The sequence below is a fragment of the Rhagoletis pomonella genome, unplaced genomic scaffold, assembly GCF_013731165.1.
Source record: "Rhagoletis pomonella isolate Grant_MI unplaced genomic scaffold, Rhpom_1.0 Rhpom_scaffold_00005, whole genome shotgun sequence".
NCBI lineage: Eukaryota > Metazoa > Arthropoda > Insecta > Diptera > Tephritidae > Rhagoletis > Rhagoletis pomonella.
In genome coordinates, this window is record NW_023458559.1 from 50,466,239 (window position 1) to 50,493,248 (window position 27,010).

The 27,010-nt window shown below is 35.9% G+C and overlaps 1 protein-coding gene across 5 annotated transcripts in view; it reads left to right on the forward strand.

Moving 5' to 3' along the window:
* The first annotated feature begins 607 nt into the window (after positions 1-607).
* Positions 608-27,010, forward strand: part of LOC118739143 (neuronal membrane glycoprotein M6-a-like) — a 36,539-nt gene continuing 10,136 nt past the window's right edge. Inside the window, exons 1-3 of one of the 5 annotated variants that reach the window (XM_036470309.1) lie at positions 608-814; positions 2,063-2,517; positions 26,308-26,467. In XM_036470309.1, the coding sequence (XP_036326202.1) occupies positions 2,301-2,517; positions 26,308-26,467 (377 nt within the window). In that variant the 5' untranslated portion in view covers positions 608-814; positions 2,063-2,300. The remainder of the gene's footprint in view (positions 815-2,062; positions 2,518-26,307; positions 26,468-27,010) is intronic. The other 4 variants (XM_036470308.1, XM_036470310.1, XM_036470311.1 and 1 more) reach the window with 4 other exon arrangements.

Consider the following 27,010-nt stretch of genomic DNA (forward strand, 5'->3'; position numbering starts at 1 on the left):
AGTGCATGTTGCGCGAGGGGGCAACGAAAGTGCTCCGATGAGCATGGAAGAGTATGGAAAAAGCACTACCTAGAATGTTGAAAGTATGAGAATGTTGGAGCACTTGGTTGCTCAATAATACATGACGCTCCACAGTGCATTTTAGATGACAGTTGTGCTCTGTGTAGAACTACATACATACATGTATGTGTACGATTATGTATTGACTTATTGAAGCGTTAATTTGTTGGTTTTCAGTTATGTAGGTAACAGCTCAGACGCCTAGGTACTTATCTCAAAACTAACAAGTCGATGTCTCATATATACATATGTATGTATGTATGTACATACCTAGTTAGAACGAAGAGCGCACATGAGTAGAACAGAGTGTCAGTGAGTAGGGTAAATAGGGCCAAATAACCGACTGTTTATTTTGTTTGGAAAACCGGCTACAAGTGTACTCTCCATGCGATTGCCATGAATGAGAGCGGGCGTGAAGGGACGCTACTTTCTGTAAAAAAAAAAACAATATTGAGTATAAAAAATATACGGCAAATAATAAAAAAAAAAATTACCAACTCCACAGGTCGTTCAATTTCGTTTCATTTTTATACCCACAGCGAGTACTGGTGAATCAGTTTGAAAGTGAAGCGCAAACGAATCGAAAGCAACAAGTTGCTGTTGTCGCAATAGCCCCAACATCATCGCCGTCGCTTTCGTTGTTGTTTGGTTGGTAAACTAACAGTTGGTAGCTGGTGTTGTTGTTTGTTGGTTGTGTGCTTGTCAACGTAACGTTCGTGCAAACAAAAACGTAATACCATTGTGTGCTGGTTAAGTCCGTTAAAGTCTTTCTACATTTTTTTTTTGTTTCTTTGTTTTTTTTTGCCTCTTGCTCTGCAAATGCAGGTTAAAGTGTACACATACATACATAAATGCACTTTTGTCGGACACAAAGTGCGGCTTTTGCAAAATGCTGTGTCGTGGATTGTGCATTTTTTTATGGCATTTTTACAATGTCAAGAAATAGTGCAGTTGCAGTGTATATTTCCAATCTATTTTATAATTACAAATGAAACGTGACGTATGGCTGTGTGATGACGTTACGTACGATTAAACACAATTGTTGATGAATCACAAAGGAAAATGTGACCGCGAACTTGTGTTGCTAACAAAGCAAATGCAGTGCATTTTAGTGGAATAAAATTTAGAATAAAATAAAAAAAAAAAAATTAAGCGAAGTTAAATAAAAAAACCGAATACAAAATAAACACAAACTAAATTAAATCTAAAGAAACATAAGACCGTACACTCAAAAAAAGGTTGTCATCAGCACGATGCTATTTAGCCGTCAACGTGGAACTTTCGAAAAACCTATTTTTCCTCATTAATCATCTTATCTAAATGACTGTTTCCGTTGTCACATTGAAACCAAAAAAAAACCAAGAAAATTACACAGATATCGATTATATTAATACCGAAACATGATACTGTTTAAAGTTTCATTTTAATACAACTTGTATTAAACCAATAGTGATTTTTTTTTTTGAGTGTACCACGTTACAAGCAAACAAAGAAAAGTTAACCGTACACCCAGTACACAAGGCAATTTCGAAATTTTTTCCGAACCTTGGGGTTGCCTTTTTAAATTTAACTCATAATTCGACATTTACAATCGCTTCTTGATTCTTATTCCCCGAAATACCGCCCTAATGTCAGTAAATTAACGCTTGCCAAAAGTTATTAAATTTATACGAGTAGAACTATTAAAAAAAAAATTATTGCCGAATGTAGGAGTCACACATTCTGTTCAATAGCCATACTCTTATGCTGCACAGTGAAATTTGTAAATGCCAACGCTTAAAAATCCCTAATAGAATTTTTTGTAATTAATTTTATTATTAAAATAAAAAAAATACAGTAATTACATATTTTATCATTTTTGCATTTTTCTTCACCTGCGTATAGATGCACCCTAAACAAAAAAATTGAATTTTTCACTGTGTTCTTAAAAAGTGTCTTAAAACTAGAATACAACAAAAAGATATTTTTTAACAAAAGTCTTAATATTCTCCTCTCATTTTAGCAACGTTTGTGCAAAAAACTAACTAAAATTAAACGAACTAAGTATTCAACTAACGACGGAAATTTGTGTTCAAACTGTTTCCGAAAAAAAAAAAATAAATTTCAAAAGTATTATTACTGCGACTGCATTTCAAATACGTTTAAGCATACCAAAGACAATTAACGCCGAATTCTTGTCAAAAATTTAAGCAAAATAATACCACAAAAAAAAACTTAAATAGATATACAACACATGAAATATGCCTTCACCTACAAAATCGTTAAATCAACGTGATCGTATACGCGATCCGCGCGAAGATATTCTACTCGAAACAAATTTCGAAGATGATGGCATACTGACGCGTGCCTACAACAACAATCCATACAATAATGGCACAGCAATACATAATCGACGACGCAGTACCTACCGTTCAGATCACTCCTTGGACCGTTACACGGAACGTGGTGGCGAAGAAGGTAAATGCAAAACAAAGGCATTTCGTATACACACTCGTACTTAAAAAAAAAAAAAACACTAACTAGATTTTGATGCAACGTATTGAAGTAACGCACACTACATACTGCTTAAGGCTCAAATGCATTTTGTTAAATGTATATTTTTTCTTTTTTTTTTCTTAATTGTGTAATACAAAAAGCGCGAAGTTACTTTGTAATCTGGCACCTTAGTATTAAATGCAAAATAATATGTGCTAATATTTTACGCTTTGCAACGTCACATTTCTGCTTTTATGATTTTTTATTGTTGTTGTTATGCTTGCGACCTTCTGTTGACCCACTTGATCGCTGCTTGTCTGATGGTGATCAAAGTTTACGCTGTCGATGTGAGTATTTAATGGTGAACTACTTTTCTTTTTGTGTTACAATTTAACGCTTGTCACTGCAGTTAATAGGTTAATTAGGCTTTTGTCCTATAAAGGAGGGAGGCTAGTTAAAAAAAAAATACATTAATAAATACACATATGTATATATTGTACATTAGGCATATGACTTTTTTCTAAAATTAAATACATACACTCACGGCAAAAAATATTGGCACAGAGAATTTTTCACAATATATGCAAGAATTTTTATAGAGGAGAAAAACCAACAAAAATAAGGTTTTTGTAAAAATTTGGAAAAATTAAGCATTTCCAATCTGACAAAATGAAAAAGTAAAAATTTAAGAGCGGTTTTTCTATATTTGCATAGTAATTAAGTAAAAAAATTACAACAATTGGTAGTACAGATTTAAAGTCTAAGCAAATATATGCGCTTGCGTGACGTTACAAAATACAGAAGTGGGTTTTGACCTGAGTTACACAATTGCAAAACTCTGTGAATTGGGTAAAACTACTTGTATAAATATTTGTATAGTAAATTTTTTTAAATATCTATATAAGGTTAATTTTCCATAGAAATCAATTTTTATTTGTAGTCATAAGTTGATATGGAATTTTCCATATATCGATTGCTGAGTGGGAGATCGTCCAGCCAGTTCCAAAAAGCCCTATCTCAGAAAACTTTTCAAGAACGACCTACATATTTCAGAATTTGATTGAAAAACGCCCAATTTCAGAATTTTGTTGAAAAACACCCTATCTCAGAATTCGGTTCAAAAACGCCCTATCTCAAACGAAAATACATCGGAAAAAAGCTGAGGTAGGGCGTTTTTGAATCGGCAGCTGAGATAGGACGTTCTCCAACCAAATTCTGAGATAGGGCGCTTGTCGGTGATATTCTGAAGTAGGACGTTCTTTAAAAGTTTTCTGAGATAGAGCGCTGTTGAAAAACTTTCTGAGATAGGACGTTTTCGAACTGGCTGTCAAGGTAGGTCGATCTTTCACTCAGCCATCGATATGTACACATTTTTTTTCTCGGAGTTCCCTCCGTAAACTTTTTTTTACAAAACTTTTACAAAATTGTAATTTTTGTTGGTTTTTCATCACTGCTCAAAAGTAGAAGAAGTTTTAGAAAAGAGTCATGTGCCTAATGTATGTACATTCATTTTTACAAACATATGTATTCACAAAGCATATACTACTGTTTTAAGCATTATTTTTATTAGTTCCCCAAGCGTAACATAAAAACCATAGCTGTGAACTTTCCAAAGTTCTAGTTTTCTTCATTTATTTTTTCTGCTTACATTTTGCATTGCGATTTTCCACCTTATTGCTCTCGTTTTATGTGCCCATATTGTCTATTTTCCTTTTAATTTCTTTGTTTACTCCATTCCCTCTCAATAGTCATCTACCAACTCAAAACTCATTTACGTTAGACCTAAATACTCATCGTCCCATATCTTATCATCGCATTAGTTATCGCTTGCTACACAATCTCAAACGAACTCAGTATATTTCGTCATCTGTGTTTACTCCCCAAAAGTTAAATTATTATTTGTAGCTACAAGTGTTCCCAGTAGGAAAACGGCCAAAGCGTTATCTTCATCAAACAGAAAGCGATTAATTTTTCCTACAGAACATAAACATACACGCAAAAGTAAGCGGAAAGGTAATATGTACGATTAGCGTGTGATGAGTTCGCCGCCAAAGGACTTAATGAATGAGAAGTATGGCTTTATATTTTTTGAATTTTGTGAATATAAATTTGTATGCCACTGAAAAAATACTCTTTAAATTGCTCATCAAAATAGTTTTCAACGGCCGCCTTCATCCCACTGTTGTCCGAAAATAATCGCCCCCGTAGCTTCTCTTTTAAATTGGTTGTTGTTGGTATGGTTTTGTTGTTTGTCCATGCGGTAGCTATTAATGAACCAAAGAAGAAAGGTGGTTTAAGAAAAATAGTGCCCTTACATTCAGTGATACCGCTCAGACCGCTTCCCACCCAGCACTTAGGTCAATCGATGCAAATCCGCGAGCCAGTCATCAAGTTACGAAGGCATCTAATTTAAATCAACGAGAGTTCTTTAGGGTTGCTTGTGAAGTGCGTATCAAGATACCTTAACCTTGTAAAAATTGGATAACCAGAAAGAAAGTGTTGATTCGACCCAATTGTCCTCTAGGCAACTGCAGCAGTAAGAATCAGATAGGATTTTTAATTTAATAACCTGCTTAATTTAATCCCTGTTGCGTGAAAACGTAACAAAAAGGGTTATTGACGATGTCGTCTGTTGGGAACTCTCTTTACTATTTTAGTGTGTTTCAGGCACAAGTTATGGAAAATTGTATGTTGTTAATTCCCGAGATAACTCCATATTAACGAGTTAATCCGGATCAAAGATGCCGTCTGTCTATGATTTTACTTCAATTTATCTCTGCTCTTTTCCGGTCGCAATATTACGACAGACAAAAAAAATTTGATTTGTGTCTTACTGCTTCTTCTGTATACGGTTTATTCCTTAATCAGGCTCAATGAAGTTAGGGCTCTTACTGGGTTCGCACAGCTAATCGAAGGATAATCAGTTGGAGTAATCACAATCGCGGTTGACACGATCATAAGTATAAGCTATGAAGTTGAATTATTTTATACTTTTATGTATGCTATCTCCTCTGTTCTCATTGGGGTTTGTTCCTAAATACTATAAAGATTGTAAGTTTCTCGTACAATTGGCTTCAGCGTGCTTTGTATTAGTTGTATGCTCGAACGGCTCAAATATTCTTCTTGTACTCGTATGTTTGTATTTGAATGTACATTGAGTTGCTTACTCAATGTTCCCTAGCTTGCTAAAATGAATCAAACTACTTAGGGGATAGATGCATTGGACGTTCAAGCTATTCGACTTGGGCAACAGCACAACTGCTTCAATAGAGCCGCGTATATGAGCACGCAGTAATATACATAATTTATTTTGCTGTAATAATTATTTCATTTGCACTGTGAGAAAAAATGATTCAATAGATTTCATTCGATGACTCATTGAATGTACGTATTATTAAGATAAGTGTATGTTAATTTCTATGTAAATATTAGTTAACGAAAGTAGACAGGCAAATTTTTTTGCACATTAAATAAAAAGTAGATACAATTTTTTTCTCTTGTGATTAATCGTAAAAATGTTACTAATCAGTATTGGACACTAACTATGTTGATACTGAATGACTTTGGAAACAAAAATATTTACAACTACGGAATGTATGGCTGGCAGCAGATGTGCTCAATATGTACTGAGTTTTTATTTTTTATGGATGTATAGGTAGATAGATTTCATGGAGGATGTGCACTGCGACCTTGGGTCTATTGTGGCCTCAAACCTCATCACAGAACCTCGTTCAGGCCTAGGGCACTAATGAAACCAAGTGAACGAACGTACAACCCTTAAGGTGTGTTAGCATTTTACTCGCAACCGCATCGCACCCTAAAAGTAGATGTAATGGGATTTCTACTGTCATATCGCAGTAACGTTAGAACTCGCCGGCACTAAATAGTCCTCAGGGTGTTCGTATGGGTCCACAGCCTGCAAATTTAAATTATTTCATCAGTTTATTGAAATACACGTGTATCACAATGTCAGACGAAAGAGATTTAGTAAGATTTTAGTTTGAGAATACTTTTGAAAAGGAATTCAAGAAATGACAAATTAAAGACCTTATCCTGTAGATGTGTAATAAAGGTTTAATTTTTTTAATTAAGAACTTTTTTCATCGGTATAGGGTGATTTGAAATTTGATGAAATTATGCGACATTGCTCTTCACTGGCATTCGGTTCTGTTATAACTCTGAATAACATTTGGAATATTTTTTAAGTTTTTCAAATTCAATTTTGGCCGACCGAAAAGTTTTGTCTAAAATTGTTTCGTTCTAGGTCGCTTTGCTGCCTAGTTCGGTCTTTAATCTTTTCTCTAAGGTTGTTATCATAATCATGTCGTCTCTGTTGAGCTGGTTCTGATTTCCTTACCCAGTCTACTCAATATGGATATTAAAATGTTCAAGTTTTCGACACATATTGAAGCAAAAACTGGCCTTATTAATTCCTTCGAAATTTCTTCACTTCTATTCGTCGCTGTGTAGTTATGACCATTATTGCGCTATCTACGCCTGTAGTCATCACTTTGCCAGTTATTTTAATGCCACTCAGTTCTAAATGCCAAACTTTATTAGCAGACAAAAGCAGCAATGGAAGGAAGTCAATGAAATCACCCACAATTAGTCTTCACAATTGCCGACATTAGTTGACTTATAATTGCTTAACTTGGTCCATTGTTGAACTTAAGGGTCATTTATGTGCTCATGAGATTGAATTACATTGAAAACAAATAGATAAGCGCAAACAGAGCCATAAATACTTATGTACATACTTAGTATAAATATACTATACATACATACATACAATTTATGTTTTTCAAGTAGTTTTCTGTATCCACTTATGCAAGAGTGCAAAGTTGAAGATTCCACTTAAGCATTTGAGTAAGTACAGTCAAAAGTAAGAGAGTTGTATAAATCTGCATATTAAAGTAGCTTAAACTGCAATCATTCACGCTTTTGCGAATATACATAAATGTTTATACATACATACATACATACATACATACATACATACATAGTTGCCCACCTACATATGTATTTGCATTCGAATAACAGTTTGCATAATTGGGCCACTTGTTAATATTGTTTCAAGTGCTCTTGGGTTAGCGAAGAGAGCTAAGTGTATGCTGGTGTATTTTAACTAATGATTTTGGTAATTTAATACTCCAAGGCTTACTCATTGCTTAATAGCTATTATTTGAAAATTTGTGGAAAATTTTAATTGTCATTCATTTTGGATATGTTACGTTATGATTCACTCTTTAAATTCTTCTGTACAGACGTAGCTTTTCACTGAATTTAATTTACTTTTTGATGTTATTGTATAAAACATATTTTTATGTTTTTTTGTCGTACAATATTTTTTAATTCATTTGTTCTGATACATATTACAAACTATATTATTATTGCAATATATGTTAATTATTTATATACAGTGCTAACTTTTTATGTCAGCGATTTAAATTAGCCGCTTAATGGGTTCGAGATTAATTTTTTACTTAATCACTAGTATTACGTTTAATAAATTAAGTTATGCCAATTTTTACACACAATTAAAGCCACCATTGGAAGCAAATGTCAATAAATTAATCTCTACTCGGGGGAAATGTATATAAATACATACATCGACACATATGTTACGCAAAATTATTGAGTACAGAAAAAGTCGTACAGCTTATTATATGTAAAAAAGTATTTATAAATTTAGAAACATAAATATTTATGTTAAGGTGGTCCTTATTTTTTTATTTCGATTTTCCAAAATCGGAGTCCAGTTTTCTGTGAGACTAGGGTAAATAAAAATTTTACAAATATATATTAGCTCGATCGGCATTGAAATTTGTGAGAACCAAGTTGCGACAAAATGAAAACAAAAACGCTCATAACTTGCTCAGGAGTCAGGCCTAGGGAGGTGCATAAATTGTATGATCAACCGCCATTAGAATCAACTTACCCTCCATCGCGAACCCTCAACGGGGTCCAATACAAAAAAAAATATAGAATACAACTCATATGGGTGCCTGGACACCGAGATATTAAGGGCAACTGCATAGCTGATGAACTGCGAGGAATGGTACGACTGCCCCCATCCTTCCGGGGAAGAGCTTGGTAGGCATACTAATGGCCACTTTCAAACTGAATGCAAAGAAAATCACCAAACGAACGCTGGAGAAACCTCTCCTTCTGTGGAACGGCTGGCTTACATGGCATTCCTACGATAAAAAACGCACGGCTAGACTTTTAGGGTAAGAACGTACCGAGGTATCTATTCTAACAAGAATTCTTAGAGGTCACTGTCTAGTCGGCACACATGCCTTGCGATTAGAAGCGAACCCGAGGATCTAATCTAACCTTGTATTGACCCGAATTACCTCCAAGGAATAAAAAACCAGGTCCGATTGTTCTTATAGTCGTTGCGCCGTTGTCTTTTCTGTATCTGAAACTTGCAAAATGTAATGGTGTCATCTGTGCAGCTATTAATTTCGACACAATAATCTCATCGCTAAATCCAGTTGAAATTGTTTTGATTGATTTTTCCCTATTTTTGCTGGAAACGGCTAAACAGATACAAACCGGGCGCAAATGTTTTCGAAATTTTTCTTCAAACACTTCTTCTTATTAGGCGCTGTAACCGCCCAAGCGATTTCGGCCGAGTTCAACAAACCACGCCAGTAATTTCTCTTCTGTGTCAACCGAAACCAATTGGATATGTCAAGTGAAGCTAAGTCCTTCTCTACTTTGTCTTTCCAGCGCAGTGGGGGCCTCTCTCTTCCTCTGCTACCTCCATCGGGCTTCGAGTTGTATACTTTCAGAGCTGCAGCGTCGATGTCCATTCCCTTGACATGGCTAAGCCAGCAGAGCCGCTGTCTTCAAACACTGCTCTTAACAGTAGTTGGTGGTTCACAGTTTCAATATTTTCACAAGGCCTAATATTTGTTCGATGTCTCCATTAGTGGCAGCAACCGGAAGGCTATCATTCTTATTCTTTTCTGTAATGTCTTCCAATATTTTGCCATCCTTATGCACTAGTACTATTGATAATAAAATGGTATAAGAAGAGTAGTATTACAAGAAAGGGTGCATTCCAAAACGTCAAAATTCAAAGCATCAGTCTCTTTTCTTTCTAAACCGGACTAAAAGAAAAAGTCTAACTTGCGAAACCAAGTTGAAAACTAGCATCTAACCGTGGTTGCGCACATTTGGCATTACAATCTTCTGAGGTTTAGAAATAAATGAGACTGATGCTTTGTATTTTGACGTTTTGGAATTCACCCTAAGTTCTCGTTTACAAAATCAGCAATTTTTTTTCAAATTGCAGTACGGTACCTTCAAATTTGCGTTCGAATTCGTTCATTGAAAAGTTACTAGGTTCCTCTTTTTACATCTTTGGTAGAACGTCCATTTCCAATTCCATTCTATCATTGTCATCATTGTAAATTCCACTGCAATTTTCTTCTTTTTATTATCAGTAAGGGCCTTGTCGATGCCGATCATGCTGCCTGGGCGGCCTTTTATCCTCTGTGCAAGCTAAAAAGCTACATATGTTCTCCTGTACTGTCATTCTTATGAGCACATTAACATAAGCAATATCGAAGATGTCGTCTAATTCTTGGACGAACTTTCTTTCTTTCTTTGGTCTTATGCGCTCTTCCTATTTTTGCACTTTTTCACATTTCTAATTTTAGTGTACGGGTGTGTAAAACCAATACACCCAGAACATTTCCAATTAAATAAATTTTAGGTTGTTGCGATCTCAAATTAATTATTCGTTAAAATCTAATGTGCACTTTTTTTAATGTAGTTTTCAAGTTTTAGGTTTAAACGTTTTATTTCTCCTTTTACTTATTTTTGTGCAAAGTTTGCAAAGCTTTCCCATTAGAAATTCGTTTTTATCGTGCACCGCACTTTGCAAAAATTTGATAATACCCCTAACTTAGGTGGCAATGCACTGTTCGTTTTCCGTATTGCTATTGATTTGCCGGTCATTCCATTAGAGGAAGCAGCCGCTTCACTCTGAATGTAACGAAATTGAAGAGAACGGGCTTTGTTTCGTTATATTACCTCGATACAAGGAAAAATGCAAAATCTTGTTCATAACGGGACTCTAACTGCTAACGCATTCAGAATTACCTATGTAGCGAGTTTTGAGTCGACACTTCGTTATACAGAGGCTTTTGCTGGCGCGACTCTTACCCTGAATATATTCCGAAGGTTGTCATGCTCAAAATTTGTGCATCAAAAATTTTGTTATAGCTGCATTTTTTTGTAAGCGAGCGACAAAAGAACGCTCAACTCGGGTAAAATTCCCTTTTAGCTACTTAAGCAACCCTGCTGGTAGCTGGCAACAAACGTGGGATTAGCACAACAGGATTTAGACACAAAAAACAATAGAATTTAATAATTATGCGAAGTATTTGCGTAATATATATAGCTATTCAAAGTATCTATCATGTGTATACGAAAACAAAAATTTGCCTCTCCACTTTCCCATTAACAATGCACAATACAGCAGTTTTTTCACTTAACAACATTACTCTGCAGGTCGCATATGTTTTAACCGACCTGGTTGAACTCGGATAAATAGCCGAGTTTGTGTTGTTGCTTTGCGTGTATTTCGTCATTTAAGCAAGTGTTCTTTTGTAGCTCGGTTGCAAAAGAATGGGCCTTATATTTAGTTTTTCGTTTCATCGTGGTAAGCATGTATATCGAGATTTTACTGTAATACATAGCCAATCTATGCATTCAAAATATACCCCACCTACATACATGGCTACATATGTACGTATGTATGTATATTGATCTATCTACTCCTTAACGCCATGCAATTCATAATCAAAGAACTTTGCGAATTAATCTTCGTAAAAACGCAGCCTTGGTTAAGAGCTTTGTAGATGAGAGCAAAACCCATTGTGGGTAAACATTAATAATAAATTATTTCACAAAACATACATAAATAATGTGACCGATTTAGATCACTCAATAACACCCAGCAGGAGTAAGTAAATATGAAAGATTAAGAAGGAGGCGTAGAGTAAGGGCATTTTAAGAAGAAAACCGCAAATAATTCCCAAAGCAATCATTAAAAACGCCTGCAACATTACGCACAAACAAGGAAAGCAAACAGTAAGAGCAGTGCAAAAGAATAAACAAACAAACAAATAAACAAACAAAGCTAACAAATAGCAAATATGTACATATGTATGCATCAGGGATGTTGGGAATATTTGCATTCGCATTCATTATGCGAATGATTCGCATCATTTTACACATTCGCATTCGACATTCGACATTCGCATTCGCATCAAATGATACGAATATTTTGGGAATGCGAATGTGTACGTGGGCAGAGAGTCCACTCTAGTATTGTTGAAAATCGGTGGATAAATAAAGAAGTAATGAGTGGTCAAATGAAAATGCGAACAGATTTTTTGTATGAAATATGGGCATAAAAGCGTGCTAATTAGATGTACATGGCGTATGAGTAACAATATTTCCTGCTCATTTCACATACGAAAAATCTTCATTTCACCACTCATTAGATACTTCTTTATTTATCCATCAATTTTCTTCAGAAGTAACTTGATGGTTTTTTGTAACAGAACAGGCTTTGGCACAAAGGCAAACATTTTACCCATTTGCCGTATTTCACATTGAGATTGTTAAATTGGGTCGACAGATATACGTGATTAAGTGTAACCACTTTTTGTTTTAAGCGGAATGGCGGTAAATTTAAAATATTTAGAAAACTTATCCATAGAATACAAAATTAAGTCGATTTTCGAAATCAGCGAGGAATTCTTTATAGGAATTGGATAGTAGCATCCATTGAAAATTTTTGCTGCAAACCAGTGTAATTTACAAAATGTTTAAGTAATAAAAACGATGGCTTTAGTTGATTATAGCTTTTTTAATGCTATTCCTAACATTAGTATTCGCATTCGTATTCGCATATTCGTATTCGCGAAAAATCCCTTGTATGCACATAAATATGCATGTAAAAACGTACAGATAAACCTGTGAACAAACAAAACGACTGAAACACACAATTAAGCTTCAATAGCAGTAGCAACAACAAAAACAAACACGGTTAAATAAAAGCATCAGCCATGCAATACCATTTTCAAAAACACTCAATCTTCCCTCCGTCACGCTCCAGCTTAGTCAGATAGATAACGCTCTTCAGTTATTTTCAATACTGCGATGCTTATTATTTATACGATTCATTGAAGTAGGAACGCGCGAGTACGATTGCAAACTCCCATTTTTCATACCCGGAATTTGATTGCAACAGAAGGAATGATGAGCGATTCAGCCATTCAGCCCATTTGTCAGGCTGTCTGTCTATCTACATACATACATATCTGCCGGGCATGCAAACTTCAAAACGAGTTCGCACACAATTGATTTCCTTCCGTTTTGTGACACGTCGCAATGTACGAATGTGCATTGAATACTAAAATGTACCACGTTTTATTATAGTAAGGTCACAAGCACTGAAAGGGATGGCAAACTGGCTGAAAGACAGACAAACTCACCAATAAATAAATAAATAAAAGTGTAGCAAGCTGGTTGTTAAACAAAAATAGATTTAGGAATATGCATGCAAATATAAATATGTACAGATTTAAGTACATAAATAGCACATCACCTGAGGCTCTGGGCGCTGGAAACAAGTGTCTCTAATTTAAGTCGTGTTGTAACTGACAAGTAGACTTCCTATGGCTTTGGCGGTCGCCGTGGTCGAGCGCGTTAGGTCCAAGGTTCTATTCCTGATCCGAGCAACATCTAAAAAAACACACACACAAAAAGTTTTGTACTAAAAGCGGTCGCCACTCGGCAGGCAGGAAAGTCCCTCCAGTTTGAGTAAGGACATCCAGGCGCACATCACAAATCGGAGGAGCAGCTCGGCCAACCACAGATTTACTTGACACTCTTGCCTGATGCTCGTGAATTTACATACATACATCAAAATAGGAATTGTCTCTGTCTAGGCCGGCTAATCGTCATGCTTAGATCTCGAAGCCTACACAGATTGGGTTGGATTGCAAAAAGTGTAAGTGAAAGCTTACACTCCAAATATTTATCTTTTACTTTTCCCTATAATTAAAGCAAGAGTGTGGATTTATAAAGTGATTTATCTTGAGTGGGACAATAATAGAGATAGTTTTAAATTTTTCTTCATTTATTCCTCGACTCAGCAGCTGCAACGAAAATTGTATCCAGTTTTCTCCACCATGTAGAGTTGGTACCCTCGGGATCCGCAGTTTTATTTTCAAAATGGTCGGGATGGCCGGTATCGAGAGGTCTTTAAAAATTTCCGGGCGGGAGGTGAAAAAAGCCTTTCCCGATACTCACGATAAAGTCCGAAACTTCCAAAAATTCAGGAAGTCTTCTTTAAAACGGAAGATGTCAGATGTTCAGTATGAAGAAAGTATAATATTCGATAAAAAGATATATGCATGTATGTATGTATAAGTATATTATATATAGAGTGGGAGTCGATAATTTCGGTAACGATGTTTAACGGGGGATTAGAGTGAGCCAAGGATAGAGGAACCGGCCCTAAGTGTTCTTTACTCAGCCACATTCAAACAACGTGTCTTCAAATAGGGTGCCTTATACTTGCTTGGGAAGAGTCGAATTTCGTTCTTGGAATAGTTGATATTCTTCGAGACCAATTCAAAGAAACTCCCCTGTCTCCATACTTCACAACTTCTTCAGTGCAAGAAGGCTTATCGTATGTTTATCACAACAAAGTAATCTCCCGATGTAACATCAACCCGAAACAATCTGCTCTGCTTCTCAGGACACACAATCGCAAGGGCACTCATAAAACAATTTCACAAAAAAATACCTCAAATCTGTCGTCGTTTATACTTTCGGCTAAGACAAAAGAGGACTGTTTTGAAGTAGTAAGATATTTTGCCTGCTTCTAAGCTATGCTGCAACATATCGGTCGCCGACTTAGCCACATTGTAGAGGCTACAGACCTGCCAAAACATCACACACCTTATAACACCCAGTATGACTAGAGAGACTTCCATGCTCCCAAAGCAGATTTTCTTAAAGCATAGACAGACGGCATCGTTGATCCGGATCAACTCGTTAATTCGGAATTATTTCGGATCAAGGGAATTCTCGATGACAACACTGATCAAAACTCAGGGAGCATAGAATATAGAGAATATACAAAACTAGCATGGACATATACCTTTTCATCGGTAATGCAGTCACCATACTAATTCAGATAGGAATCCAATTTAAATTGAATAAGAACTTATTTGAATTAATACGTCGACTGCATTACCGACAACAAAGTGGATGTCCATTGTAAGTTTGCATTTTCATTGTGTTCCTCGGTCCCTAAGCAAAGAAAGCAGACTCATTCATCCGCGGTAGCCGAGTGGTGAGGGCTGCGTATTACAAGCCTGCAGGTCCCAGGTTTGATCCTCGGTTGGAGCGATTGGCAAAAAAAAAAGGTTTTTATTAGTTCTTTTATTTTTTTAATTGATTTGATATTTATATTTAATTTTACTTTATTTTATTTTCGTTTGTTTATTTTATTTCACATTTTTTAGTTTAGCATTAGTTAAGAGTTTAATTTTACTAAAAAAGTCAAAAACAACTAACTAAAAACAACTTTAAAAAATATAGAAGTTGTAATTGTCTATCAAGGCACAACTTTGATCAGATCAATTGCGCTGTTAATCTGTATCAACGTTGCCGTCTGTCCATGCTTTTAGACTTGTTGCCGGACATATTTACCCATTCATCATGCGTCAAATTGAGGATTTTATTGGTTAACTAATTATGCAGACCGTTCACGGCATCCGCACGTCTTGAGTTTCGTAGATCGCTCTCAAATCGTTCCCTAATTACTGTAAAATTCAAATTCTTCACAAAGAGCTTCTAAGCGTTTGCCTGTATGTGAATCCTTTTATATAAGTAGGTAAATATGTATGTTCATATACACAAGTAAGGTGTGAAATCGTAAAACGCTTCGCACCAACAATCACCTACTGATTTTACTGCTGCTGCTGCTGTGCCCGCTACAATTACTATGACAGCCAAATTCTCGCAACCTGACACTGCTTGCTGTCTTATGCAAAGGTCTGTTGCCGTTTAAACTCTGCTGCCCTCGTGCGTTATAGTCATACCAAATATGTATGTATTGTACTCGTATAGATGTGTGCATGCATGTGTATTTGTGTTGCCAGTAACACAGCCATTATCGTTACTGTTACCAACACCATTGTACGAATAGAGCCATAGAGCCTTTTGACGAATCGACAAGTAAATATCATTATTTTGAGGTTATATGCAAAAGCGCTTAGTAGACACTACAGTAACGACCATAGAAATAGGTGCACATGCTCAGTTCATAAGCTCTTTCAAAGTACACACAAAAACGAATTGCTCAAAAACTTACTAAAAAATTTTAAAATCGCAAGCAAAAAGTTAAATTACATACGTTTCGAATGAAAACAAAATAAGAATGAAAGTATCGAGAACATTTTCAAGGAGGATCAAATAAGATCAAAAGTTTGGGAAACGTACTGGTAGAAAGCAAAACGGGAACAAGAGTCTTGAGAACTTAACGTTAAGAATTAGAGGGGTGTCTGCGTTTTGGGATGAAAAATCGTTTAAGTGAGAACCACGATTGTTAATTCTAAGCCAGAGGAAAGCTGGATCATTTCAATTTCCAGATCGTTTATCATTAGTGTGAACTATAAATTTATGGAACAATTCTTCATTTTCTGTGCATTGAAAGTTCGCGTCTTAAGTCTTTCGTTGACTTTACTAACATAATTATCTTTGAGTTCTTTTTTGATTAATTTTAATATTCAAAAATTTCATAGTAATAAGACGCTTAGGGAAAAATCTTGTTCTTGCTTCCATTTATCGCGAATGGTTCAGAGAAGATTTGTTTCCGTTTCGTTCTCTGTCAAAAAGTCCCTGAAACTTTAGTTCCCAAATTGTTCTTCGAGAGAAAGTTCTTTAGACTTTTGTTCCAGTTTTGTCCTTTGCCAAAACGTTTCGAAGATTTGTTTCCCATTTTTTTCTCCCGATTGTTCCCGAAAGTACTTATCGCATTTTGTTCTCTTTGGGGTTTGTTCTTATATAATTCGCATTGAGAGCATTCTTGGGAACAAAACTACGAGAATGGCATTTAGTTTCGATCATAACTTTTGTTCTCGGTCCCTGATTTTCATATTTGTCTTTGTCATTGGGCTTCATGCATAAAAGGTGAGCTTAAGCTCCGACTCGATTACAAATTTTTGAGCTTAAGCTCACTCCACCAGTGAAAAAATGAGTTTGAGCTTAAGCTCACTTTTAATGCATGAGGCCTATAGTCTTTGTCATTATCTCTGTCATTATATTTGTCTTTTTCTATATCCTTCTCTTTGTCATTTTCTTTCCCCGCCCCCAGTGGCACATACGAGTACCATCTTCACAAGTTTCACTTCAAAAGTCATTATTGCATCTCCAGTTATGCTTCACCAAAACTTCCTTACCGTCCAGAAGCGACACGCAGCACCGCAGCTATAGCTGAAAATACCTCAAAGTTAACTTGCTTATACAAAATATATTAAAAAATTTGATGCGGCCTTAAAATAATGGCTGCTCCTACTTTTATGGCCATCAGCATATGGAAACGAGTGTTTGCTGTTGGCAGCCAGCCAGACACCCAGCCACCCATCCACCCAGATACCAAGAAGAAGTCAACCGAACGATTGCTGGTTGATCGGACCGCCTGTGCCGCCTATTAAATAATCTGCTATTACCGACAACAATCGTCAGCAAAGTCATGGTTGGCAGTAACAACAACAACAACAACAACAACAACAACAAAAGCGCAACACAGTTGCTGACACTGAGCAACAATGGGAAACATTACAGACTAAAGTAATAGCTCAGGAGGTGGCAGCACCAACAATAATACCAATACCAAAACCAATATAAAGTCATCAGCACGCAGCTGGTGTGGATGGTGGCTGCTGATTTCTGTGTCAGTGTTGCACCCCAAACGAGCCAGTAATTGTACCACATAACCAGGCACCAGGTCTACATCAAAGTCAAACCTAATTGGACGAGTCGGGGGTGGCCGCTGGTAGAGAGCAGTGCTGCAAATTCGATGTTTCATGTGTCCACATGTCGTTCATCGTTTGCTAATCGCTCATATAAAAGATAGTAATCGAATTAGTAGTGTTGGTGTAAACTGCAAACTGCCTCACTGTAAAACTAGTTGAAAATGTTAGAGTTTGAGCAAACAGTACTATGTGTATGCTGTTTTTTAGGAAGCCAATTTTTTCCAGAAGAAAAATCATCTGTCAGCTGGCAGCACAATTAAAGTTTTTCGCATGCAGTAAATGCCATAAACGACTGCATTTGACACTTGAAGGTTTTTACCAATATTTACTGCACTTGAACTACTCGTATGTATGTATAAAACAACCGACTGTATGTATGTGCACAGCATGTTATATATTCTCCGCTTACCGTTTAATGGCTCTGTTAATTGTCCACAAAAAATTGTTTCATCTGTCATTATTTGTTTGCTTTGTCGTATGTGCACTCGTTATATTATTATACGTGTAATGTTGTTTGTGCATTTGCATTTTGCATCCTTTCCAGCAATTCGCATTAAATTATGTCCATCACAAATGTTCATTTCGCGCGCAATATTTTACCATTAATTACATTGTATTTGTTTATTACAATGCCATCAGTCGATTGGAAACATTATTTTCCACTCATTTAAATCTCATAGCTGATAATATTTTATTGTATGCAAATATGTACGTGCATGCTTGCATGTCTTTTGTGAGATATTACAGATAAAATGTCCATTATATTAATGGTAATCAGGTAGATTAATACCGCGTATATGGGGAATTTTAGGTTTGCCACTTTCAATTTAAATTATAAAATATTTGAACTTTTTTGACATTACTTGAATTGTAACCTTATCCAGCTTTAAGCTTCGAATACAGTTCTTAAAAAATTTCACAAGAAATATTTTCCTTTATTTCCGTGGTTTGAAAAGGTACTTTGCCTTTGCTGTAAACTTTTTGCTAAGAAATAAATGTGCGACCATTTTTTTTCTTGAGAACTGCAAACATAGCAGAAAATTCAAAAACGAAAACATATATGTATTTTCCAAAAGAGCGCTAAAGTTTTCACTACATCTCCTTACTACTTACACTACATCTTCTTACTGCCTTTTTGGCAGACCCCAGCCAGCATTGTCAATCACACGCGATTCGAAATCGACTCCATACCATAATAATTTGGTGCTTACAAAAATTATGTAATCGCTTGGATAAATCAGAAAAGATTCGCTTTTTCATCGCGGATATGAATCGCCCTCAAACACTCTTTTATGCGACTCGCTAATACATAACTCGAGAATGCTACGAGTATGAATCGCCGAACAATCTTCCGAATGGCCGGCTGGGTTTATTCGTGTACGTACGCTACTAAAGCGGCTAATTGTCTGTTTTTTGGCAATAATATTTTCGGTTTCGGTTAATGAGAAGAAATTTGTGTCAAAATAAACCAATAAATAAAAACATCGATCTGATTCTGTAGACATTTTAAAGTTTCTTTTATTGACGTCTTGGTGCTAAAAGGCCACGCCAGCTATTTGGTATGTATGTGTGTAATATTAAATTTAAATTTATTGCCACTGCATAACTCATTCCTCTACTAACTTTAATATATTACTCTGAAAACGTACAACCATCACTCAGTCTACTCTCTGGACGCCTAGCTCATCCATGATTAACTATGACAAGCTTGTCATTTGCACAAAAAAAAAACACTTGAACCCGCTGTCGATGTTCAAAGCCTACTTCTCGGCATTCTCGCATGCCAGCTTTTAATAACGGACCACCTTCATATTTTCCTATACTTCACTTTCTCTTTTTAATTTGCCTGCCAACGTAGTCAAAGGAACATGACATCAAAGTAAATGCATCGTAATTTCAAACAACAGATGCTTTGCGAATACAATACCGGTATACACTGTATTCAAATGTTGCCTTTTTTTTGAAATTTAAGCCAATTTCAGCTACTCACACAAACCTCGCTACACATTTACCTCACGCACACCGATAATAGATGTATGCCATCAGGCTGCAGTTCAACTCATTCACTGAACAATCAATCTTGTCTGACAAATCTCAATGCATGCGAAAGCTAAACGAAAAGGTATGTACATATGTAGATAGTACAACGAAAATTGGCTGGGCACATATGAGTATACAAAAGGATGTTAGCGAACATGTGAGCAGATGGGCTAGTACTATGCAAGTGTATACATACATATCCATACATAGATATGTCCATATATATGTAGAAGTGCACGAAAATGCTTAGGAGGTCATATTGAATTCACATACTGATTGCATGTAGATTGGAAAAAAAATTAAAAAAAAACACATAACTACCCATTAAAGCAACCAAAAGTTCTTTGACTTCAACTTTCATACACTCGCAGATGTATCGTCGTACACCTAATGTATTTTTGTAAGGCAATTTCGAATAGAAAAATATTTTTTGGCTGAACCGAGGGATCGCATTTTTTTAATTTTTCGTTATATCTTCGCAATTTAAATTTTATAGTTTGATATATCGATTTTCTTGTAGCGAGGAGAAACCTTTTTTCTTCGCAAGTTCATGGAATCCAAGTACCAAGTTCTAGTACTTATGTATATACCTATTAGATCTCAGTTTCTATCACCCTAATGTCGGTAAATTAAAGGTCGCCAAAAACCATTAAACTGTTGCTAAGTAAGTATTTCGATTCGAAGGGAATTTCGAAATTTTTTCTTCGAAGATTTGTAGAATCGAAGTAAACCGTTCTAATACTTACCTACCTGCCAAACGTACCACTCGAATATCTGTAAATCATTGAGTTTTTGCTAAGGAAGCATTTTTGTATTTTTTTTTTTCGAATGTAGGGGTCGCCTTACATTTATCGTCATATCCTCAGCATTTGCAGTCGGATCTTAAAGAATCGATGTTCTTGTTTTTTTTTCTTATCTTAAGCCAAAATTATTGCCGAATGTACATACACATGCATGAACTTAGGTGTCAACGAAAAATGTAAAGCGATGAGTCCTTGATTCGGGCAAAATATTTTTTCCCGAAATTGCCTTGCAGAAATCCTTCAGACTCAGGGGTGTATGACCTAATGTACATACATACAAATGTCGCTACGAAAACGATACTTTCGCATCTTGTATTTATAATACAATTTCTTTTTTCTGCGCGCAAGAGGAAAACAAAGTTTCAAAAAAACTTTAAATTTACGTCTCAGTGCATTTTTCTGCTACCTTTCATTACTCTTTGCTTTCGTGCATTGATGTTTTGATTTTTAAAGCTTAGCAAAGAAATAGGAAAAAAATGGTAGTGAAATGAAATTTTACGCAAATCAGTGAGCTGCATGGTAAAAAAAATATGTACATACATGAAATATGTTACACTTCTTTCTCGCTTGCTTTGCATATGAAAAGTCGCTTGTAGTTTGAAAATAAAATGAAAAGTCAACGTTACCTATTGAACTAATATTGGAAGAGGATTTCACAACCACTATACACACATATTCATAAGCATATTTGAAGCTATGTATGGGTATGTATCCTTCTAACGTATGAATGTATGAATATGACACTTTTGATGAAAGAAAATTGGATTCATAGTATATAATATGCCGTACAAAAAAAACCGTATCTATACTCGTCAAGCAAGCATTTTTTATGATGCCAGTTGTGTCATTAGTTTTTTTTTCTAAAATAGATTAAAAAAAGTGTGCACATGTTATTTCATGTAAAAAAGGGAAAATATGTTAAACGAAATTACCCTTTGACGTGTCAATTATGAATCACAAAGCACTCATACTCGAATGAACATTTTATGTGAAAATTAATATTACTCATACGCCTCGTTACACAGCATTAAACGCAAATGAAGCTCTAGCATACATATTATAAATCAAACGTATTTTTTATAATTCAAACTCAATAAATTTGATTTATCAACACTTATTACATGGTCTTTGAACTTGAAAAAATGCATTACAAATCATTTTTTTTTAATTACATATCGCTATAAAAACAACTACACCTCTTCCTAGTTGCATGCTATTATACATGCATGCTATGTACACATTTTCAACTATGTATTTTTCAAATATATTTCTAAAAAATCGCATTCAACACATAGTAAGTTCATACCTATCCCATTATGTTGGATTACCTGTGCTTTATTGCTCTTCCTTCGCAAGCAATCAATAAAATGCTTAAATATGTGTGAATATGTATGTATGTACATATATACATAGAAATGTGCACCTTCGTGGATAAATATTTATGTAAGCGTGTACTAGGTAGCTGTAGCTCGCTTGCTAATGCTTGTTGCATAGTTGGAAGCTGGTTACTGATGAAATATCAACAGACCTATTTTGCGAATGCAAACCTGGAGTGAAATGTTGGGAAAGGATATTGAATGTGCAGCATGTATGTATGTGTGTATACTAGGGCGATCCAGAATAAATTCGAAAGAAAAAGAAAACTTTGCTTCTTTCAACAGAAACCAATTTTTCATAGCAAACTTTCTCTACAGAGTGAAATTGGTCGCAAATTGCAATGTGGCGTTGAAAGGCAGAACATAAGATCAATGAGATCTTCGTTTTTTTCCTTTCCAGCTCTTTTTTGAAGCCTGGTGACCAAAGCAGGGCTCAGCTTCGGAGGATTTTCATTCATCATTTAGCTGTAGAAATTAAAGTTGTATAACTTATTTTCATTGAAAGCCATTGCTGCTTTGAAGTCGCTTACCCCTGTCGTTTCCAGTAAGGCAATTGCTGTTCATGGTTTCTTTATGATTTCGGCATCCGGCGACTATATTCCTTCCATTGGAACCGCTCTTGCCTTCGCATGTTGTAGAATACTCTTTTACGTTTGACATTTTTCCCTAACAGACGTCGAGTTCTCCCAAATTTGGGGCAAAATTACCTTCTGCGTAGATGCATCAGATTTAGCGAAGCTTCAGGAATGCTTTACTACCTCAGCTTCACTGCGAGCAGCTTTCGGAAATCTCTGACCCAATGACCCTACACTTAGCTGTTACAGAAGGAGAAAGTTCGAACAAGTGCGTTTACTTTCGTCCAATTAGTATAGGAGTGTTATGCTGTAAAGATCTTGGAAAGTCGGTTCATCGATGTCAAAGCCTGCTGTAACATCGAGGCTTTAGGACCAGTAGTTCACCGTTCATCCAGTTTAGGAGAGTTACATAATTGCATTTACGAGTGGTTTAGACAAATTAGACATGTATATCTGCTTCCACACAAAATCGCATAGACACAGACCAGAAAACCCGGCCACAGAAAAAACAGCGAGAACCAGATTTTACTGCTCCGCGTATGTTTGCTCTTTGGAATCATATGTAATGGAGTGGAATTAGTAGGAAAACCCAAAACGATTTAACAAGCATTCAATTAGAGCTTCCCATTGTGTATGTTCTCTTTGAAATGAAATGGAATGGAATAGAATAGAGCGGAATGAAATTTGCCGGAAAATGTAAAATGTTTCACCAAGCACTGGGCAGACCTGGTCTTTTACTTAATGCCCTTTTATGAATCTCAGTAGTTTTACGACGGAAAAAGCATGTAACTCGTCCAGTCTCAATACGTCCGACCTAAAACCCATCTCAGTCAGGCAAAGGCCGGCCATCGGCAGAAAAAATTCTCTGTACTATGCTCATCCTCTAAATAAGGTCAACGATTCCCCTTAATCAGTGCTATTAGGGCTCGTAGCTGAATCCCTCTCGCCACCACCTTGTCTAGCTTTTTTCAGAAAACCTGTGGTTATTTTTTTGTGGTGGAGTATTGCAACAACGGTTCTCATGATTCTCAGTCATGCGATCTCTGATGTATCTCTCGGCTTCCGCTATGTTTGGTCCTATTATTGGCTCCGATCCCATTAAACACTGCTGCAACAAACCCCCGGATCGCCAACACCACTGTGTCACGGTGCCCTCAAAGGTTCAAATTTGCAACGATGCCTGAACTCACAAGGTTTTCTAGGCGTTTAGAGCAGCTTAGATGCCATTTCAGTGTTCTGTAGGGATGAAACGATACCAAGTAATTTTGGCATCTATACTTTCGAACCAAGTACTGAGTAGGCGAATTTTCTTTCGGAATTTTTTCCTCCACTAATATAAATCTCACAGTGCTTTATCGCTTTTTAGTCGCCAGCGACCTTCAAATATTGAAGACGTAAATTTTTTCCTGAAACCAGTATAAAATGAACTTTTTTAACAGATATTTTTGCTCTTCTTTCATCAGGAAATCAGTTTGGTGGCGGCTAAGTACCAAAAGATCTATTCAAAGTATTTGTTTAAGCTGTTCTTAAGTCAAAAGAATTAAAATCCAAAGAAATATGGTTTTAAAACTGCATTGCGATACGAGTAGGTATCGATGCTTTAGATCCGATATTTTTCGTGTATTGATACTTTCTTACGACACTGCTTTCAAGTAAAGGTATCGATACCTACATGGTATCGTTTTATCCCTAGTCTTCTGTTTAGTATTCGTTTACTAGGCTCTAAGTCTAATCGACTTCCTCTGCTGTCATCAATGTCCATCCATCAATGAAAGTACCATTCTGCAGATCTCTCTTTTGGAGCCAAGGCATAACCAGGTGTTACTCAAAGGGAGGTTACTCAAAGAAAGTTTACTCGTTGGCGATGACCAATCCAATGAGTAAATAAATGATATGGAATATCTGAATGATCGAATTGTCACTTTTGGATTGAAATGTCTTCGCAGAAAAGGGGCACCCCTTAATTTTTTCTTTTTGGTATTTGTATCGACTATACCAACTTTCAATTTTCTACTGTAACCAATACATGGTACGTAATGTCCTTGAAATTGCGCTACTTAATCATTTGGTAACTAACAAAAATATTTATAATTTTTATAAAAAGCTCCTTTTGCCATGACAACTGAAGCTTGTAATATTTTTTCAGCTAATTTAAATTTGAAATTATCTTAGATTGCTTAGCCAATTGTACAATATACTTCTAGAGTAAAATATAAACATTTCAGGATTACCCTCTAAATTTATACAGAGAAACGTAAAGATTGGTGCCAGCACCTTTCAGCAAGTGGAAATATTTTGAATGGTGTCCCGAAAGCAATCTCGGATTTTTTTTTGGACCACTCTAATGGGTATACATATGTATGTACACATGCAGCCTTCATACCTCAATTTTGCACCAATCTATTGGCAATGCAATCATCGCAATAACCTATTGAAATGCTTTGGCTCTGGAATGCTTCTACACAATGTGGTGGGACTTAATACAATTTGTGTAGAACTATGAATGAATGCCCGCACTATAAGCAAATCTTTACACTCACATACATACATATGTATGTATGTACTTAAAGTAAGCTACCCTGCAGTACCGGGGAGCGACTACAGGACTGATGAATCGGTAGCTACCTGGTAAACTCCGTCAATTAACGGCCGACTACTTGCAGTGTATTTCATCGATTACTTTACAAGGACATATCCTTGGCCAGGCACGGCGAACCTTTATTCAATGTAGCCATGACGTGCCAAAAAGAAGTCGTAACGCATCACCGTTCTTGGAGACATTAGTTGACACTTGAATAATGTAAAAAAAAAAAATCAATTATTCGTCTCTCAAATGTCTCTGTGTACCTTGTGTGCAAACGCCAGCTTCTGCAGACATCAAATATGTCTGGAATTAAATTCCAAGTTTCCAAAATTTTAGTATTAGCAAATGAAACAAGTTCAGTTTATCAAGTGAAGTGAATGTTTCCAATAGCGCGTTGAATTCAGAAAACCTCGATGAAAATTCGTCGTTGAATGAATTTATTACCACAGAAAACTCTTCAGTGACCCTTGATCCGTCTGGTTTTTCATCCAAATCCAAATATGATTTTAAATGTGGAAATAATAATAGTAAAAAAAGACGACACTACAAATAATCGCAACTTTTTGCCATAATTATCAATGTAATATCTCCCAAAATGGCTGCTACTTAATTTAGAGTCGACTTTATTTCGACTATGAATACGCGTCAATATCTTTACCAATAACTTATTAGAGCCTTAAAGCTTTACGTTCAAATCATTAAAATGCTGGCATATATCCATAAAAACAACCAATTTTGCAAGCCATACCCAAATAAGCATAGCAATAACCGCTTAAGAAAGAATTAAGTTATATATGCTATCGATTTCTGCAACCACTATTCCATGTGTTTGTGAAACTTCTATCTCGTTACCTAGGCTATTTAAAAAGTTATAGATGAAAATATTTTGGTTTCCCCATAATGTTAACATTACAACCCAAATCTTTATAGCGTTTTTTCTCTAGATCAGGCTTTTCAACTTAGGCGATTATTGCTTATGACCACTGATATTATCCTATATGTAGTTGTCTCTTTTCAATCAAATATTGTTATGCGATGTTATATAACGCAAAGAATGGCATATGGATATGGCTAATATGCAAATGTGTTGGTTCTTATTGACAATTTCGTTAGTGTATTGTTGCATGCGTTAGGTCATTCTTGCTAGGTAGGTTAAGTTCAATTTATATGTATGTATATGTATAGATGTACATATGTTCATAGATGGATCATAGTTATGTTTATGTAGAACTGTACCTTTATATTTAACTCCATACCTGATTTGTGCATTATTCCACCGTACTCATCTATTCTCTCTCTCTTCCACCTTCATTACAGGTGACTGCTGTCAATCATGTATGTCCCGCATTCCTTATGCCACATTAATAGCGACACTTATGTGTCTGCTTGGCGTTGGCATATTCTGTGGCACAATGTATCGTGGCGCCTCGTTGACGGTGATTATGATGGATCAAGTGTTTCATTTGCATCTAATTTGGTGAGTATTCATATCTGTACTTATCGGGGTATAGTGGTTTATCGGTATACATATTTCTATTTGTATGTCAGTATAATTTGTATCATCCTGCTGATGGGCTGACCATGCGAAATGGTCCATCAGTATTTGGAAGTTGTTAATTTCAAACCAAATGTGTTAATGTGCATACGATAATTACAATTACATCGTCCACACTCTGATGTGTGTCTAAAACGACGTGGTGTTTGATAGAATGCGATTGAGAAATGTGCAGCTGTTTACGGATACATGCTGAGGTATGGGGGTAAATTTATGCGGGTTTTCGAGTTTTCCCTGCAGAAAATCTCACTAGCATAGAACTAGATCTAGCCCAACACCCAAGCAATGCTTTCAGCTGTTCAGTTTTACATGGCGATGTCATTAGCGGTGGCAATTGTCGTTTGGACAGGTTTTTTTTTATAAGAAACCGTTTTTAAGATTCGATTTTTGGATATCTCTTCCGCATTTTCTTTTCTTTTACAGATTCCTCGTTTGTTACATTTTTTATAAAAAAAAATATATTGT